At 43.7% G+C, this 20,124-nt stretch overlaps 1 protein-coding gene across 1 annotated transcript in view; it reads right to left on the reverse strand.

The window, feature by feature from the left end:
- LOC135195537 (tectonin beta-propeller repeat-containing protein 2-like) overlaps positions 1–20,124 on the reverse strand; it is a gene marked incomplete in the record, with an annotated part of 77,636 nt that overhangs the window by 26,071 nt on the left and 31,441 nt on the right. Inside the window, 2 exon segments of the mRNA XM_064221788.1 lie at positions 7,303–7,433; positions 7,705–8,966. Of these exon segments, the coding sequence (XP_064077858.1) occupies positions 7,303–7,433; positions 7,705–8,966 (1,393 nt within the window).

A 20,124-nucleotide genomic window follows, 5' to 3' on the forward strand; every position in this document is an offset into this window, starting at 1 on the left:
TGGCATTTCCAAAACACACACAAAAAATGGTATTCTGGGATGAGTGACAGCAAAACCATGCTTGTACTACTCATTACACAAGAGATACTACATATATCTCTGAGGGCTCAGTGTATTCAGTGGTGTTTTAATTCTGGAGGATGTTTTTGGTGTGACTCGAATTTTGAGTCCAAGGACACCAGCCTTTATTAATAAAACTTTTTACTTATGGCCAACATCACCACACACTATGCATATACTTTTCTACTGTAATAATGTGAAATAAAATACAGTACAGTACTGTGGTACTTCATCTTCTAGAGTTATTTTTGTGTCAATTACTTATCTTTCGAAAATAAATCTGTTGCGTTTGCTACTTCTATACTTTGCCAATTATTTATGCCTTAAAAATTGTATGTCATTATTTCAATTCCATTTTCACATATATACTATAAATTAATAGTTTTCCTACCATAATGTTTCATACCTGATGTTTGTTTTTTTACCATGGTAAAGTATTAAAGTACTGTACTAGGAAATAAAAATGATATTGTTATTGTACAATAAAGTTTCATACATACTTACCTGGCAGATATATACTTAGCTATAGACTCTGTCGTCCCCGATAGAAATTCGAATTTCGCGGCACACGCTACAGGTAGGTAGGTCAGGTGATCTACCGGCCTGCCGCTGGGTGGCAGGAATAGGAACTATTACCTTCTAAGGACAGATTTTTCTCTTCCACCTGTCTCCTGAGGGGAGGCTGGGTGGGCCATTCAATCGTATATATCTGCCAGGTAAGTATGTATGAAACTTTATTGTACAATAACAATATCATTTTCATACATTCAACTTCCCTGTCAGATATATACTTAGCTGATTGGCACCTTTGGCGGTGGGTAAGAGACAGCTAATTACTGATTAGACAGGTAAACAACATACGTTGTAGGTAATAGATAAATAAAACCTTGGTTCCTATGTGTTTAGACGAAGGGTTGACTTCCTAGCTATTGCTAGATGTCTGCTTCATCTCAAGAGCCTCAGCGAGGATGTGACCTATGGCTAAGAGTTCTTGTAGATCTGTCAATGGGGTCTTATCCACTTACTCGACAGAATCTAATGGTCATTTGTCAATGGGGTCTTATCCACTTACATGACAATACACCTATGCCTAGGGGCATAATTAAGGAGCACAACACCGATCCCGATCACCTGATCCTAACACAAGGGTTTGTGCGTAGTTTGAAAAGAGCTATCCCCAAACTCCTTTCAAACAAACCAAAAAAAAAAAACACTATGTTAACATAAAAATTAACTCACTTAGTTAAGGATCAGTGTCGGCTCCCTATCCCAGCAACGTATCCGTAGACACGTAAAACCAAGAGAGAAGGATCTCTCGTAGGTCAACTTGACCTCCTTCGTGCAAAGGGAAGTCAACACAGAGTTGCATCTCCCTTAAGTTACAGCTAATAAGTCCTTCACGACATATTGTTATGTAACGAACAAGAATTCACAAAAGCTCACACTTCAAGCGCTTTTAATTCTCAGCTGTTTGAAGGAATCATCAAGTCATTCATGAAGTGCTTTTAGCGATCACACTTATTTCAAAGAAGACCAGGGCTTCCTTTGAAATGGATCTTTTCTGGATGAAGCCTAGAGCCTGGCTTGCGCCTGGGTGGCGCCTCGAGTCTGGTTGGAGCCTGGAGCCTCGAGCCTGGCTGGCGCCTCGCGCCTGCCTGACACTTGGTTGGCCGCCTAGCTCCTGGAAGGCGCTTTTTGCCTGACTCATGGCTGGCACCTCGCGCCTGGAAGTAGCTTCGCGCCTGGCTCCAGACTGGCACTATTTGGCGTCTGGCCCCTGGCTGACTCCTCTCCACTTGCTGGAGCTTCGAGCTTGGTAGAGTCCCGAGGATGTCTGGCGATGCCCACATCAGACACTCTTATCTGTCTGACTTGTTCGCCTCCAGCGCATCTGCGCTAGGTTGGAGGCCCCCTCTTTCTCTTCATCAGACAATGACAGTGTTCCTTGAAACTGTCTGCCTCTGGCGTTTTTACGCCTGTTTTGGCATTTGGCGCCTGGTTGGCGCTACATTGTCCGAAAGTCCTGAAACTCCACAATGGTTTATCAGGAGATTGGAGAAGGGTGGAAGAAATTCTTCCACTTTGAGCTTCTGGCCTCTCCGGCAAGGGAAGGTGATTGTAGTAAACTACATCCATTAGACGATAGGACATCTAACAGTACGAGAGATAAGAGTCTTCCTCCGAGGAGGATCCTTCTTGAATCCTTCCGTTGCTAACGAGATCTCTTCTTACTTGCTGATGAAGTTCCTCATTGCAGAATCTTCCCTATCCTTGTCCGAAGGAAGGGAAGGGGCTTGGAAGTCGAAGGAGACTCCGAGCTGAAATTGGGAGGATTCCTGATTTCTAGCTCTTTACTGTATCTCTCTGAATACCTTCTGGGAAGCATTTCGAACCCTCATCGCATCCCAAAGACTTTGTAGGCAAAAACGTTTAAACCATCTCTTCTTATGTAGGTGAAAACGTAAGTACCCTGCCTGGGCAACGAAACTTCTATCTGAAATCGTTGAGTCAGGAATAGAGGGTTTTAGTTCTGTTGCCAGACATACTATGCTGGCAAGAACCCATTGCCGAGTCTCCATTAAATCTGATGCGAGATTCCAATGCACAAAAAATTCACCTGTCTTCTTGGTAGTTAAGGGCCAAGAGAAAACAAAGAATTCCCTCATAAAATTTCTCAAAGAAGTTTGTTGAGGAGCAGTTCCATATTGTCGGAACATAGAATCTGTGGCCACAAAAAAGATCCCATTAGAAGTACATGATATCCTACTCTTGTCGTATTGAGGTATCGTATCAGATCCCGAAGATCTTAATCCTCTGCTATCTCTAATTCTCCTTGTATAGACAGAGTATAGCCTTTTACTGTGCTCTTTGATAGCAGATACATATAAAGTTGATTCTTCCCTCTGAAAAGGAAGAAAAAACCTATATGTGGTTCACAGAGGTATCGGAAGAGGACAGTTTCCTCTTCCATCAAACACGATCTGCAGCAATTCTATGTCCTGGCTATGACTATTGTCATTCACCTTTAAAAATCCTCTCATTCATGTCCACTTCTGGTCAGTCTGCACGAAGACTGACTCAGAGTGGAGAGGTTGTTAAGGTCCATTTGTAATAGATGCTTATAGAATATTCAGACTGTCTTGGAAAAGACTTCCAAAACATGCTGTGAGAAGAACGTGACCTCTGTGAATCCAACCTCTCTAAGGCCAAAATGAGGCATAAAGTATTATCCAATCTTTCTTTGACGCCCTTTATCTTAAATTCTGTAAAGCATTTATATTTAGGGAAAAAAAACAACTAAAGTTTATTCCCCTTTCTATAAAATAAAGATGGTGTATATTGCTACTTCTCTTGGTTCAAGGAAAAGGAAGCAGTCTACAGGAAGCCTGTTCGTCTTCTACCTTGCTAAGAGATCTATGAAGAAGACTTTCCGTAGGTTCTCACAACTCTTTGCAATAAATGTTAGACATACGTTAACAGTTATTATCGTTGATCGAGAAGGTTCTCACGGACATGCAAAATCTTGCATCGAACCTCTTTTTCCAAATAGGTTCTCTTTGTTAACGCGAACAGGAGCAAAAAACGAAGAGTTCTCAATGCTCTTTGCGATATGAGAGAGTCGTGGAATTGGCCTAAGTGATTAAATGGGTAACGAAATCAGGAACGAATCTTGCCGTTACCGAGCGTGCTGTCTGAGAGGCTACTGGACTCTTATGTTAATAACTCGCTAAAACGAGAAAATATTTTGGATGGTGCTCTTGGCTCATTGCGCCAGGCTGGCGCTTCTGGCGCATTGCGCCAGGTTGGCGCTTCAGACCGGCGCTTTCTTCTAATACTCTTTATGTTATGTGCCAGAACATCTGTGCCTTTATGGTACCCGACATCCTTACACATGTTAATTCCGTTCTTAGTAGGAAAAAACTCTTATATACGTAGTATATTCTATTCAGGGAAACCATTTCTGCCACGAAGAGAATGTTTCCCATTCCACTCATCCATCTTCTCTTGAGCAATATCTGATTCTAAAAAGGTTGTGTGCGTTTCTCGAAAGACTTGACCATACCGTAGTCTTAAAGTGAATTCTCTACTACATCCATCTTCTCACTAAGCATGTATTCTAATAAGCCATGCTTTCGTAAGCATGAGAGCATTATATAATATAATGTTCTGCTGTGTTAGAATCCTTTAATAATGTTCCCTACGGTAAACAGCATTGAAAGGTTATAATATCTTTCTTATTGAAAGCTTCTTAGCAAAAGGCAGACAATATTTTATTTATGTTAGCTTAACTATCCCCTCCATTCGAGACTAAGTCCATGATTGTAGGGGGAATATATGGTTAACCATTCGATCCCGTTGGAGAGAGAGATGCAACCGACTGCTAATGACCGAGACCCTGGATGGTACTGTATTTGCCTTACGCTTACAATGACAGCCGGCCGTCTCGCTCGCTGCCTGGCTGCATTCATCGTGAGTTGCCAGTTACTTCATTTAATGAAGGAATATAATAAAATTATTCCCGAGCCTAAGGAAGCTTTCAACAACCTTTGTTAAATACCGAAGCTGAGTCGGTATTGTCGTAACAAACTTTTTAAGCGAAGTCCTTACCAGGAAAATCCTGTAAGGATATAGATAATTTCGTAGCGAACCACAAAGGCAACTATGGTATGCGTATATGACTTGTCATTCAGCAGTCGTATGCAGCAAGTCTTCCTACTACATTCTTTCTCTCCGATGCGGAGAGAGAATGGAAATTTTGCCCTCTCCGTTCTTTTCGTCAATAAACACGAATTAGCATTAGTCGAAAGAGATCGCAATGAAAACTCTCGGATCGAAGAGAATCCCTCAAATTTTTATTCTCTTGGAGATAAGGCCGTATTCTACGCCTCTATTATCTGGAAGAGCCTCTAATCAATGAATGAGAGCTCGTACGAACCTTGTTCAATTTGCAAACGATTGCCACTCTTTCTGTAAATGGTTGGTTGCATTATTTTAGAAGGAGGAAGATTTTAATATCGTCTTATTAGTAATGAACTAATTTTTTTTCAATAAAAAAGGTCGCTAAGGTCTTATAAACTGAGAGACCTGCTCCCTTATTGGCTTCCAATTCCGATCTATCTTCCATTTCCTGTCCATCAAGTTTGGGAGAAGATGAGCAACCGGAGGAGAGTGCCTCCTTCCGTAAGGTGAAGGGCTTTTAGCAGTACCTGATTCTAACCTGACAAGGGCTACGGCCGCCTGTGCGACATCTTGAGTCCCCGCCAGGAAAAAAAAACCGATCTTGCTCTTGCCATTACTTGCATTAAGACTATCCTGAGAAGGGCGACGGCCGCCTGTGCAACAACCTCCCGTCCTTATCAGGAGAAATCCTCTAAATGTCTTTCACCTTACACAGAATCAGGATCTAACTCCATATCCGATGAAGATCCTGGTTTATAGCTTCAGGCGCTTAGCGTCTCATCTGAGGCGCTTTGCTCCTCGTTTCAGGCGCTTTGCGCCTCATCTGAGGCGCTTCAGAAGCCTTGCGCCTCGTTTCAGGCGCTCCAGGCGCTTTGCACCTCATTTCAGGCGCCTCAGGCGCTTTTAGCCTTGTTTCAGGCGCTTCAACCGCTCCAGGCGCTTTTCGCCTCGTTTCAGGTGCTTCAGGCACTCCGAGCCTGTTTTCAGGAGCTTCAGGCGATTTGCGACTCCTTTGAGGAGCCTCCGACGCTTTTTCGCCTCTCTTCAGGCGCTTTGCGCCTCGATTCAGGCTCTTTAGGCGTTTTGAGCCTCATTTCAGGCTCTTTAGGCGCTTTGCGCCTCATTTCAGCCTCTTCAGCGCTTTGCGCCTCGTTACCATGGCTCTTCAGGCGCCTCGAGCCTTGTTTCAGGCGTTTCATGTCCGAGGAGCTAGAAGCTTAAAAATTATATATGTATGTTTAATCATTAACCGAGATCCATAATTCATTCGATCAACATATATTCTTTAATATCTAACTCGTTCTTCTCAGAATAGATATATTTTCATATAAATGTACCGATGAGGAATTTGTTGAAATAACTCTTTCAAACCCCATGGGATAGAGCCTCCGTCTATTTGTACGGGGGACGAAAACAGGATAGGGCAATGCCTCTACCGCAACTGTTATCGAAAGATATCTCTCTGAGGTTCCGATATCTACGAGGAGATTATCTTGCATCTTCATTGAATCTACGCCGTTGAAACTTTCTTCTCCTTATCCGTCAACACGATAATAATAAGGGAAACACATTACATTAGGACGCCTTTCCAATGGCGAACTTGGCAGTCTGGGACGTTCTACAGAACCTGCCGAGGGGACGCCTGATCGGTGGGGATTCTCTGAAACCCCCCTGCGGTTGTCGACATTCCTTCTCCTCTGGGCTTGTGAGCTTGGAAGAGGTCTAGACCTGGGAGCGAGACAGAGCCGATCAGACGCACCCTCCATTGCAATGGGGGAACACTATATTCACTTCTTACCTTTTAAAAGCTTGCATTTGAGCTATCCATTTATATTCAATTTGCATATATAAATTTGTAGTTTCTGAGGAGTAAGAAGGTGATGAGGATGCAACAACTACTAGTACTGCTAATACTCTAACTGCTCGTTAGCACAAACGCTATTAAAGCTTATAAAGTAAGCGTATCTAGTTATATGCTTTTCTGACTTCCTAAAGTAGGAAATTAGAGTTTAATATTTCCTTAATAAAGTTGTAACCTTTATTACATGTAATAATGAATAAATATTAATAATTCTCTTTATGGCAAACTATGTGAGTGTCTACCGATGATTTCGGTAGTTTCACTTAGTATTTTCTTCGAAATTTCGAAGCGAAATTCATTAAAAAGTTAATAAAAGCGTAAGTCGAACCAAAGACCCAGTACTTCCCTGCAAAAGACAGCCCAGAAGATCGATGGCAATGAAACACGAAAATCAAATCAGGAGGAACCGTAAACGTATGTTTACAGTCCAAACGATAGAGAAAAATCTGTCCTTAGAAGGTAATAGTTCCTATTCCTGCCACCCAGCGGCAGGCCAGTAGATCACCTGACCTACCTACCTGTAGTGTGTGCCGCGAAATTCGAATTTCTATCGGGGACGACGGAGTCTATAGCTAAGTATATATCTGACAGGGAAGTTGAATGTATGAAAATACTGTATCACATACAAACAAGAGAATATTATTGCATCATCACGATAGCTGCACTGAAGAATTTAAAACTAAGATAAATGTTCTACAAACCTGAATACAACCTGCCCTTTGTCAGTGAGACCCCAAACTACTTTGGCATAACTGACAACTCTGATTAATCGGAAATCCTCACAAGATACGATGCTTGGTCCTTTACCTCCTGCAGTTGGTAACACACATACCTGATAAGAATTGTCATTCAATTAAACAAAATATACTTATAGAAGAACATATGATGAAAAATCAGCAATAACAGCAAGTTTTAATATCATGTCTCCTAATGTTAACTGTAAAATTTGTACATTTGATGATGCATTCCAACTGTGTTTTTGCAAGTGCACCCAAAATGCAAAAATAGTAACAAGGGCTCCTTTGAAATCCTCAGGAAAATTCAATTTAGAGCAGATTACTTGAGAAAAGGTATGAGGAAATTATTAATTACCCAAATCATACCTGATAATCTCCTCTGATATACCATGTAAGTTCTTCATCTACACTTAACTGCAATACATTTCTTGCTGCAAGAGTCATTTTTGCTGTTGGTAAGGCATCCAAGCTTGGTATCTGAACTGTGTAAGCATTCGTTCCATATAGAACCCACATAACAGAACCACTTGGGGACTGTGCTATGTGAGTAGCTCTGGCTGCCAATTTATATTTTTTCCAGCTGCTGTCGGAGCTGGTTTGTTTACAGAAAAGACAACCGTAACTGTCCAGAAATGCTACCATTTTTTCAGATACACTAAAACTTATCACATTACTTGGAAGTTTATGTTTGACCCAGCCACCAGGCATTTCCTCTTGGTCATACTGATGAGAATCATGTGCCAAAGAATATGACCAACTAATGTCGGCAATCTCCGAAGAGTCAGTCACAATAAACATAGCACTGGATTCGTTCAGATACGGATCTTGCCCCTCAATGGACGGTATTCTGTTGCCTGGCAGGGAAACCAAACTGCTGCCTGAGGGAGGGCCATAGCTTAAGCAGCTCAAACGATCTTCACTGAAATTGCTTCCCAGACGTTCACATCCATCATTACTTGCCAAAGAGCAATTGCCTGAGTTACTCTCATTTGAACTTTCTTTTTTTTCAGAAGTTGCTTCCACAACACTTTCAGATGAAGTAAAAGTGGCATTGTTACGATAATATTGTTCTAAAAAGTCATTAGAGGCACTATCAGGTAATGGACTCTGCTCTTTCAAAGTACTTGGTGTTGAACACCCTGTACTCTCCAAACTGTGTTCTCTATCAAACGTGACATGACTTCCCTCATCACTTTTTTTCTCGTCCACAGACTTGGCCTCATGGTCCATTTTCAAACAACTGAGATCAAGAATTTCTGCTAGTAAACTTTCCTTTTTCTCTATATCACTTTTAAAGTCTTCATAAGTCCTTGTGTCAACATTCTGTGGACCAAACCCTTCAAAGTCATTGATACCTTCAAACTGACAATGCTCTGCTTTTGTACCATAACCTCCCTCATCTGCTACATCTGATCTGTCTGACAGAAAACCATCGTCTGTTTTGCAATTCAACTGCCTTCTAACTTCCTCTAAAAGTTCATTCCCAGGGCTGCTCTTCTCTGTAGAGGTAGAGCTCTGGGGAGTGGCACAGGATGGGGAAGAGGATGTCGAGACATTACTGTTCAGTACATTTAAATCACCCTGTTTGTGCTTGGCGTTGCTATCCACATTCATTGGAGATGAGGTTTCTGAAAGATGAAATCCAAATCACTGAGGAGAATTCTCAGGACTTAAAACTGCTATGCTAAAACACAAATAAAAAGAACACAGCTTAGTCATAATGACTAGAACAAATATTTTTACAGCTTACAACAAATTTTTCCCATACAAACCATTAATTCTGGTATGTATAAGCCTGTTTGCATCCCATGAATGTCGTCAAGTTTAAATGTATGATGTACCAGGATACTAATCTACAATAAATTCTCTGAAGCAGATTTGGCTTATTATAATTCTTTAATAATTCCAGTTCTCATGTAGGCTGTTGGCCAAGTTTATTAGTGAGAAGTGAATTCAGACTCAAAGTCAGACATATAAATACAATTTGTGTTACTTGTCATTGTGCAGTCATTTTATCAATACATACTTGCTATGTTATTTCTCAAGTGATTGATTTTAGTGATTATCCATTCTGTTTACACATATGTACTTTAGAACAATGCATATTTACATCAGTAAAATAAGTAAACATGATATTTTTTATAATAAAATGTTATCACTAATAAATATAATAAATACAATATAATTATTCAAAACTCTGAACTAGCCTTTGTTAGACAAATACACACAGACAAATACCATTCTTCATTTGAGGAAAACTGCAAGAAAATTATGAATTTATATAAAATTACTTTCTTTTGTTTTGACATCCACTGTGGGGCTTCAAAATAATAAATCAATATACAAAAACCAAATACTGTTCCACAACACCAAACTCAATGGAAAAAAAGCTAAGCATAAATTTGCCTGTTTTTAGATTCATGCCATCTTTCAGCAATAACTTTTCCATGTTTGAAGAGCAATAACATAAGCATGATATTGTTATGTTACAATAAAGTTTTGTACATACTTACCTGGCAGATATATACTTAGCTATAGACTCTGTCGTCCCCGACAGAAATTCAAATTTCGTGGCACACGGTACAGGTAGGTCAGGTGATCTACCCTCCCGCCGCTGGGTGGCAGGACTAGGAACCATTCCCGTTTTCTAATCAGATTTTCTCTTCCACCTGTCTCCTGAGGGGAGGCTGGGCGGGCCATTAATCGTATATATCTGCCAGATAAGTATGTACAAAACTTTATTGTAACATAACAATATCATTTTTGTACATTCAACTTCCCTGTCAGATATATACTTAGCTGATTGGCACCCTTGGTGGCAGGTAAGAAACAGCTAAATAATAAAAATAGAAACAGGAAACAACACATGTTGTAGGTCAAAGACCTTGGTTCCTACCTGATTGGGCAGAAGACTTCATGGATACTGTCTATGAGTCTGCTTTGCCTCAAGAGCTTCAGCGAGGTAGTGACCTATGACTGAGAGCTCTTCTGGATCTTGTCAATGGGGGCTTACCCACTTACATGACAGAAGCTTGTTAGGATCTTTGTCCATGGGGCTAACCCACTTACATGACAAAACTTTTGCCTCTGGCACTGTCAAGGAGCACAAAACCAATCCCGACCACCTGACCAACTCTAACCCGTGTTAGAGCTAACAATTGAAAGGAGTTACCACTTAACCCTCTTTCAAACAAATATAAAAACACAACACCAAACTAAAAATAAAATTAAACTAAACTAACAAGGATTAGTCTCAGCTCCCTGTCCCAGCACTGAAACTGCAGATACGTAGGGCCCCAACGAGAAGAACTTATCGTAAGTCACTCTCACGTCGATCAAGTAGAGAGAAGTAAACACTGAGTTGCATCTCCAGTATGTAGAGGCTACAATATTGTTCAGCGACATATTCTTCTGAAATGCCAGAGATGTCGCAATGGCCCTTACTTCATGTGCTTTAACTCTAAGGAGTTTAAACTGATCATCATCGCACGTCGCATGCGCCACTGTTATGACGCTCCTCATAAAGAACACCAGAGCATTCTTAGAAATGGGTCTTCTTGGATCTCTGACAGAACACCAGAGACTCTTTAGGTTGCCCTTAATCTTCTTTTTTTCTCTTTCCAGGTAGAATTTAAGGGTCCTGACAGGGCACAGGGATCTCTCTATCTCTCTTCCTACTAAGGGTGAGAGCCTTTTGACCTCAAAACTTCAAGGCCAGGGTTAGGAGGGATTCTCGTTCTTCGCTAAGAACCAAGGTTTAAAAGAGCAGAATGCCAACTCTCCTTTAAACCCTACTCTAGCATCCAGAGCCTGAAGCTCACTAACTCTTCTAGTAGTTGCCAACGCTAAAAGAAACAGAGACTTTCTAGTCAGGTCCCTGAAGGACTTGTCGGATACTAGGAACTTGAGAACCACATCTAAGTTCCAACTAGGCGGTCTAGAGTGCTAATTCTTAGTCATCTCAAAAGATCTGATAAGATCATGCAGATCTTATCCTCCGCGATATTCATGTCTCTGTTCCTGAACACCGCGGATAGCATGCTACAATAACCTTTAATCGTAGATACAGCTAAGCTGCATATTTCTCTTAAAAAGAGAAGGAAGTCAGCAATTATGGTCACAGAGGTACTGGATGAGGACAACTTCTTCGTCCTGCACCATCTCCGAAACACTTCCCACTTCGACTGGTAGACTCGCAAGGTTGATGACCTGCGGGCTCTGGCGATCGAGCTGGCAGCCTTGCGCGAAAAGCCTACCGCTCTGACAAATCTCTCGATAGTCTGAAGGTAGTCAGGCAGAGAGCGGGGAGGTTTTAGAGAAACCTGTCGAAGTGGGGTTGTCTGACCAGATCTCTCCTGAGTGGAAGAGATCTGGGGAAGTCCACCGTCCATTCCAGTACCTCTGTGAACCATTCCTGAGCTGGCCAAAAGGGAGCGACCAGAGTTAGTTTCATTCCTGTTGAGGGGACGAACTTTCACAATACTTCCCCCAAAATCTTGAATGGGGGAAACGCGTAGCCGTCTATCCCTGTCCAGTCTAGAAGGAGTGCGTCTACCGTTATTGCTCTTGGATCCGAAATGGAGGAGCAAAAGTTGTCCAGTCTCTTGTTCTAATTCGTGGCAAAAAAGGTCTATGTGTGGTCTGCCCCCAAAGGTTCCACAACATCTGGCAAATGTCTTGATGGAGAGTCCATTCTGTGGGGAGGACTTGATTTCTCCTGCTCAGCAGGTCCGCCCTTACGTTCTTCTCTCCCTGAACAAATCTGGTGAGAAGTGTAATTTCTCTCTCCTCTGCCCACAGCAACCGCTCTCTTGCTGTTTCATACAGGGAGACGTAATGAGTCCTCCCTGTTTCCTTATATATGCCAGAGCCGTGGTGTTGTCCGAGTTGACCTGGACCACTGAGCCTCTGACTTCTGGTTCGAAACTCCTCAGGGCCAGGAAGACTGTATTCAACTCCTTCTTGTTGATGTGCCAGTTCACCTGGTCCCCCTTCCAGGTGCCTGACACTTCTTTCGCCCCTAGTGTTGCTCCCCATCCCGACTCTGAGGCTTCTGAGAACACCACTAGGTGCGGTTCCGGCTTTTAGAAGAGACAAGCCCTTGTTCATTCTGAGTGGGGAAAACCACCAACTCAGCTCCTTTTTACCCCTTCAGGCACGGGAAGGTGTCCGCAGCGAAGTTCTTGGTACACTCGAACTAAATCTACACCGTAGTTCGTAACTGACCCAGGCGCTCTGACAGCTGCTGAGTGACTGCGTTCGGTATCGACAAGGTAAGTTGTCCAAGAATCCGAGCAAGTCACGTGACCATCGCCTTTGAAGGGTTATGCCAAGAGACCATCAAAAACATATACCGTATATACTCGCATATTATGCGACTTTTGAAACCTAATTTTGAAGCTAATTTTAAAGGGGTCGCATCATACACGCGGTATAAAATTAGCGTACCGTCTATGCTTTCCCAAATCGGCAGATCGCGATAGTTGCTACCGGAGGAAAACTGTAGATCTTTTAAAAAGTTATGTTTTACTTGTACTTCACTATATCCAATAATATTGTATGCATTCTCATATTACTATTGTATTTTAAAATACAAAAGAGCGATCGTGCGCCATTTGCATTATTTTGGTTTATACAACATGTTTAACTGTTCTAGACTAACCATCTATAATTTCCAAATCAGTTAAGGCACAACACCGAAGGATTTTTTACTTTTTGTTTTACTCAGTAAAAGAAACATTTGTTACTTGAACTATTATTTTCCTTTTAGGATACGCAGGTAAGTGAAAATTTATTAAAGTAAAAAAAATTGCATAAAATTAATAAACTAAAATCCTCCAAAGTCGCTCTTCGTGTCCGTATCATCAAATACTGCTCTGAATTCTTTGCCATCAAGGCAGTCATCATATTCGTCATCTTCCAGATCTTTGATCATTTCATCCTCATCTCCTGCATCTTCGTATAGGACATCGTCAATTCATATGGAAGGCATAGTCTTGTCACCGTGGCGAGCTCTCTGGCGTGGCTTTTAAAGATCTGCCCTTATTCTAATTTTACAAAAACATCAACTGCCCGTGTGTGACAGACCTTTTGAATGTCCTTGAGACAAACCCCAAGGCTATAATTATAAGATTATAAGGGTTTTTCCTTCCCAGGTACTTTAATCTCCTCCTATTTGGCCTCTCTCTCTCTCTCTCTCTCTCTCTCTCTTCGTCTCTCTCTCTTCTTCTCTCTTCTCCTCCTATCTCTCTCCTCTCTCTCTCTCTCTCTCTCCTCCTAAATCTTACAGCTGTCCGAGCAGGAGAGCTTTTTATATGGGACAACATAGGCCCGCATTTCGCATTTTCCATACCTATTATTTCGTATACGATTGCCCTTCTCGGCTGTGAAGTTGATGTCTATCTATGGCTGTGAGATGACAGGAATAACTTGTAAGTCCGGTGTCAAAGTCACTCACTCTTCAGTCAGGCCAAAACTTTTGCCATATCGCATTCAAGCAATATTCAGTCATTGTTTCCTATCTATTATTTTTTCTGAGAGAGAGAGAGAGAGAGAGAGAGAGAGAGAGAGAGAGAGAGAGAGAGAGTGAGAGAGAGAGTCTGTCTGTATACGATTGTTTGTTCTTTCTCACGTCGTCAAAACTTACTGTTATGCTTTAGTTTCATATTTCCTTGCTCACCAACTTCTCAAATTCTATAACCTTATGATATTTAAGAAATCAAGATATGTGTAGAAGGGAGAAATGCCTCCAGACTGTACAGTCAGTATGGATTTAAACGCACGTGGAACTGGTTGAAAATATTCGCAACAGCACTAAAATGAGATGCCCTGTTGATAGAATATCTGACTCTGTTTCTTGTTATTGCATAAAAAAAACCTTTATCAATCGTGAACCTACGTAATTTATTTAGAATTCTGCGCAACGGAAAAGATAATATTTGATATCTGTAATGGAGAAATGGTTTTATCTCTGTTGTTGTTATAAATTTGGCAGATATGCGATCAAACAAACGTGGTGGACCAAAACAGCCTCCCAGAGAGCTCCGACCTCATTTTGTAAATACTATTGTTTGGCGTGCTAGGCTTACCCGATTCATTTGGGTGTGGCGCTCCAAATCAAATAATCGCATTTTTTCTTACAATCCCAAGAGTTGACCATGGAAAAATGATATTGTTGATTTTCAAAATAAAGTTTTGTACATACTTACCTGGCAGATATACTTAGCTTACGTCTCTGACGTCACGACAGAATTCAAACTCGCGGCAAATGCGACAGGTAGGTCAGGTGATCTACCCCACCCGCCGCTGGGTGGCAGGTGTATGAACCAATCCCCCTTTCCAGTCATAATTTTTCTTCCACCTGTCTCCTGAGGGGAGGCTGGGAGGGCCATCAATCGTATATATCTGCCAGGTAAGTATGTACAAAACTTTATTGTAAAATAACAATATCATTTTTGTACATGAACTTTCCTGCCAGATTATAACTTAGCTGATTGACACTTGGTGGTGGAGGAAAAGAAAAACAGAGGTAACAAGGAAAAAGGGGAAACAACATCTGTTGTAGGATACTAACAAACCTTGGTTCTTACCTGATAAGGCTGAAGACTTCATAGTTACTGTCTATTAGTCTGCAAAGCCTGAAGAGCTACAGCGATGGGCGTGACCTACAGCTGAAAAGACTCTTTGGGTCTACGAAGGGATTTGATATCCACTTACTCAGTAGAATCCAAGTCGGATCATGTCAATGGGATTCGCCCTCTTAAATGACAGAGCCTGACCACTACCAATGCAGGGAGCTCTAGCACAAACAGATCACCTAACCATTCTAATGTTAGCAATACGAATAGAAAGAGATGCCTACCCGCATCCTCTTCAAACAACCATAAAAACACAACACAACAATAGGGGAAAAAATTTACAAAGGATATGCTTCAGCTCCCTGCCCCAGCACCGAATCCGCCCGATACATACGGGCCTAACGCGAAGCACTTCTCGTAAGTAATCTTGACGTCTCTAAGGTAGTGGTTCGCGAATACTGAATTGCATCTCCAGAATGTTGCTTTCATCAGATTCTGGAGTGACATATTCTTGTTGAAAGCAAGGACGTCGCAATGGCTCTTACCTCGTGAGCCTTGACTTTCAAAAGCTTGAATTGATCCTCACCGCAAGCCAAATGTGCTTCCTTCACGAGGCTTCTAATAAAGAAGGACAAAGCATTTTTAGACAATGGTCTACTGGGATCCTTTACAGAGCACCAAAGTCTGTCCTTAATGCCCTTAAGAGACTTCTTCGCTGGAGGTAGTATCTTAAAGTCCTTACAGGGCAAAGAGTTCTTTCTGGCTCTTCCCCTACCAGGGAGCTAAGCCTGGAACCTCAAAACTCCTTGGCCAAGGATTTGAGGGGTTCTCGTTCTTAGCTAGAAAAGAAGGAAGGAAGGAACAAATCACGAATCTCCTTTGAAACCTACCCTTCCTTCTAGAGCATGAAGCTCACTAACTCTTTTGGCAGATGCTAAAGCCAAAAGAAACAGAGCCTTCTTTCGTAAGATCCTTGAAAGAAGATGACTGGGGAGGTTCGAACTTCGAGGACCTCAGAAACGAAGAACCACATCCAGGTTCCAGCTCGGAATTTTGAGACAAGGGTTTCTTGCAAGTTTTCAAAAGATCTTAGCAGATCATGTGATCTTTGTTGTTGGAGATATCTAAATTCCTGTGCCAAACTAAACACAGCTGCTAACATGCTCCGATTTCCTTTGATGGTCGAAACTGCAAGACCGCATTTTTCCCTGAGAAAACCAGGAAATCTGCGATTTGGGTCACAGAGGTACTGGAAGAGGAAAGCTTCTGGTTTTCCTGCACCAACGGCGAAAGACGTCCCACTTCGACTGGTAGACCACTAAAGGTAGAGGGCCTTCTAGCTGATGCGATAGCCTTCGCTGCCTTAGCTGAAAACCCCTTCGCTCTGACAAGACTTTTGACAGTCGAAAGCCAGTCAGATTGAGAGCGGGGAGGTTTCTGTGATACCTGTCGAAGTGGGGTTGTCTGAGCAGATCTACTCTTTGTGGAAGAGCTCTTGGAAAGTCCACTAGCCATTCCAGTACCTCTGTGAACCAATCTTGGGCCGGCCAGAATGGAGCTACCAGCGTCATCCTTGTCGCTTCCGAGGCCGCAAACTTTCTGAGTGTTTGACTCAGAATCTTGAATGAGGAAAAGCATAGACGTCCAGACCTCTCCAGTCTAGAAGGAAAGCATCAACTGACACTGCTCCTGGGTCCGAGATCGGGGACAGTAGAGGTCTATTCTCTTGTTCTTTGCTGTCGCAAAAAAGGTCGATATGAGGTCTGCCCCATAACCTCCACAGGTCCTGGCAAACTTCTGAGTGCAGAGTCCACTCCGAGGGAGCACTTGATTCCTCCTGCTCAGGAGATCGGCTCTGACATTCCTTTCTCCCTGTACGAACCTGGTGAGGAGAACGATCTTCCTTGCCTGACCACAAACAGCAAGTCCTTCGCTGTTTCGTACAGGGAGAAAGAGTGTGTCCCCCCTGCTTTCTTATGTAAGCCAAGGCTGTGGTGTTTGTCCCCGAGTTGACCTGAACTATAGCATTTCGGACGTGGGGCTCGAAGGCTTTTAACGCCAACCACACTGCCATCAACTCTTTGTTGTTGATGTGCCAGGACACCTGTTCCCCCTCCCAGGTGCCTGACACTTCTCTTGACCCTAGGGTCGCATCCCAACCCGTCTCCGACGCGTCGGGAAAACAATACTTGGTTCGGGTTTGGCATGTACAGAGACAGACCTTCTGCAAATCGGAGAGGATCTGTCCACCACAGAAGGTCCTTCTTGATTGCTTTTGATATCCTGAAGGAGAATTCCAGGTCTAGAGAGAGACACCTCCAGTTCCGGTAAAGGAAGAATTGGAGAGGTCTGAGATGCAACCTTCCTAGAGAAACGAATTGCTCCAGCGAGGAAAGTGTCCCCAACAGACTCATCCACTCCCTCGCTGTGCATGCATCTTTCTCTAGGAAGGTCGTTAGTTTTCTCCTGGCAACGAGCAATCCTCTCTGGTGACGGATATGCCCGAAAATCCGGAGAAACCATCCGAATCCCCAGATATATCAGCTCTTGACTGGGGATTAATTGTGGACTTCTGGAAGTTCACCAGAAGCCCCAACGAACTTTGCTAAAGTCAGTGTCTTTTGTAGGTCCTCCAGACATCTTTCTGTGAGCTTGCTCTGATCAGCCAATCGTCTAGATAGAGAGACAGTCTCACTCATTCCCCTCCAAATGTAGCCACTTGCGCTACATTCTTCATTAAACCCGTGAAAACTTGAGGGCTGTCGAAAGGGCCGAAGCACAAGGCCCTGAATTGGAAGATCTTCCCTCCCATCATGAATCTCAGAAACTTCCGTGAAGAAGGATGGATAGGCACATGGAAGTAAGCGTCTGAAGATCTAGGGACACCATCCAGTCCCCTGGACGAAGAGCCGCCAACACTGAAGAAGTTGTCTCCATGGGCGAACTTCCTTTTTTCTACGAAGACATTCAGGGCGCTTACATCCAGAACCGGTCTCCATGCCTCCTGACTCTTGGGAACTAGGAACAGTCTGTTGTAAAACCCAGCAGAATGAGGATCTTTCACTAGTTCTATCGCCTCCTTCTCCAGCATAAGATCTACTGCTAGAGAGAGGGCTTGATTCATGATGGGTCCCTTGTACTGCTACCAACTCTCGGAGTCGTCGTCAACGGAGGTCGTGATAACTGAAGGGAATGATGGTAGCTTTGCGGGACTTTGCGGAATCGAGAGTGACCAGTTGTCCGCCCCTTTCTGGGCCCAGACGTCGGCAAACTTCAGAAGTCTGGCACCCACTGATGTCTGGAGGACTTGAATCCTACTTCTTCCCTCTGATGGATCTAGAGAAGGTCTCCCTCGTTTAGTGGGTCTAGATCCTCTAGAGGAAGAAGCTCTGGCAGGAGGGACTCCTCGAAAGGGCTCCTGCCTAACTGGAGTCTCTCTCTTGGTTTTAGCTTGGAAAGAAGAGTGAGGCTTCCTGGTAGACTGGGCTAGCATGTCCTGTGTAGCCTTAGCTGAAAGGGCACAAGAAACATCCTGAACGATCTTCTTAGGGAAGAGTTGAGGAGAGAGCTGAGAATACAGGAGAGAGGCTCTCTGAGCATGCGATACTGATTTCGTCAGGAAGAACAGTACACAGATAGCTTCTTGATCACTCCCGCTCCGAAAAGTGAAGCTACTTCACTCGATCCATCCCTCACTGCCTTGTCCATACACGTGAGAACACTGATAAGATCCTCAGGAGAAATGGAATCCGGGGTCTGCGTCTTCTTGGCCAAAACGCCCAAAGACCGACCAGTCTAGGAAGTTAAACACCTCCAGGACTCGGAACATTCCCTTCAACAGGTGGTCAAGCTCATTCATCCCCCATGTCGTCTTGCAGACATGAGGGCAGAGCGTTGAGAGGAATCCACCAGTGAAGAGAAGTCAGAGTCTGCTGAGGATGGAAGAACGAGGCCCAAGGGTTCTCCCGATTCATACCAGAATCCTAGTTTCCCAGTAAGCTTAGAAGGAGGGAAAGAGAACACCGTCTTCCCTTTCTCTTCCTTCAAAAGAAGCCACTCACCAAAACCTCTAAGCGCCTTCTTCATAGAGATTGCAGGCTTCATCCTGACACAGGATGAAACCTTCGAAGTTTTCGAAGTCGAAAATAACGAAAGAGGCGAGGGCGGGGCGACAGGAGAAAGGGCATCTCCAAATTCCTGAAGCAACAGGTCCGTCAAACGCTTGTATGAAGAAACGGAGGAATCTTTAGGAATTTCTTCTTCCGAGGGATCCTGTTCTTGGCTTCCGCGAAGATCCTTCACGATCCTTACGATGAAAGGCTGTCTTGTCCTCAGCCGAGAGTCCCATCCTTGGAAGAACGTCTGGAAGAAACTCTGACATCTAACCGGGGAAGTTATAACTTCCGTTGAGCTTCTGCCTGAAAACTCCTTCTTGTCAGGATGAGGGCGTATTCTAGGCTCTTGGCTAACAACGCAGGGCGAAAATCTGGCGAAGAGCGCCTATCAAGGCGAAGATGCGCCTATTAGGCGAAAAGCGTCTATCAGCTCCTGGCGCCTGTCTAAAGGAGAGCGGCTGCCTGGCGAAAGAGCGCCTGTCATGCGGGAAGAAGCGATTATCAGGCTCTTGGCGCCTGCTGCGAGGAGAGCGAATCTCTGGCGACGAGCGCCTACCAGGCGAGAAGCGTCTGACAGATTCCCGGCGCCTAAACCTCGAGGAGAGCGAAAATCGGGAGAAGAGCGCCTTGAAGGAGAAGAGCGCCTACCAGGCTCTTGGTGCCTGCTAAGCGAAGGGCGGCTGACAGGAGAAGAGCGCCTGTCTACCAAAGGGCGTCTGGTCACAGGAGAGCGAAAGCCTGAAGGAGAGCGGCTACCATGAGAAAAACGCCTACCAGGCTCCTGGCGTCTGCCAGCGGGAGAGATCCTGTCTCGAGACGAGCGCCTGTCAGGAGAGGCTCGTCTACGGGAAGCATGCCCCTTGTCCGACGGAGAAACGATGTCCGCAGGAGAGCGCCTGTCCTTTGAAGAGCGCCTCGTACTACGATCCACTCCTGGAGAGAGGGCGGTTACTGACGAATAGCGTAAGCCTGGAGAAGAGCGCCTGGACTTCTTTACCGGGAGCGAGACGTCCTTCCTACGACCAGAAGTCAAATCAAGGAGTCAGCCAGAGCCGTAATCTGCGCCTGCAGACTAGCCCAACACACGTGTAGGA

This window comes from Macrobrachium nipponense, chromosome 16, assembly GCF_015104395.2.
Source record: "Macrobrachium nipponense isolate FS-2020 chromosome 16, ASM1510439v2, whole genome shotgun sequence".
Lineage (NCBI taxonomy): Eukaryota > Metazoa > Arthropoda > Malacostraca > Decapoda > Palaemonidae > Macrobrachium > Macrobrachium nipponense.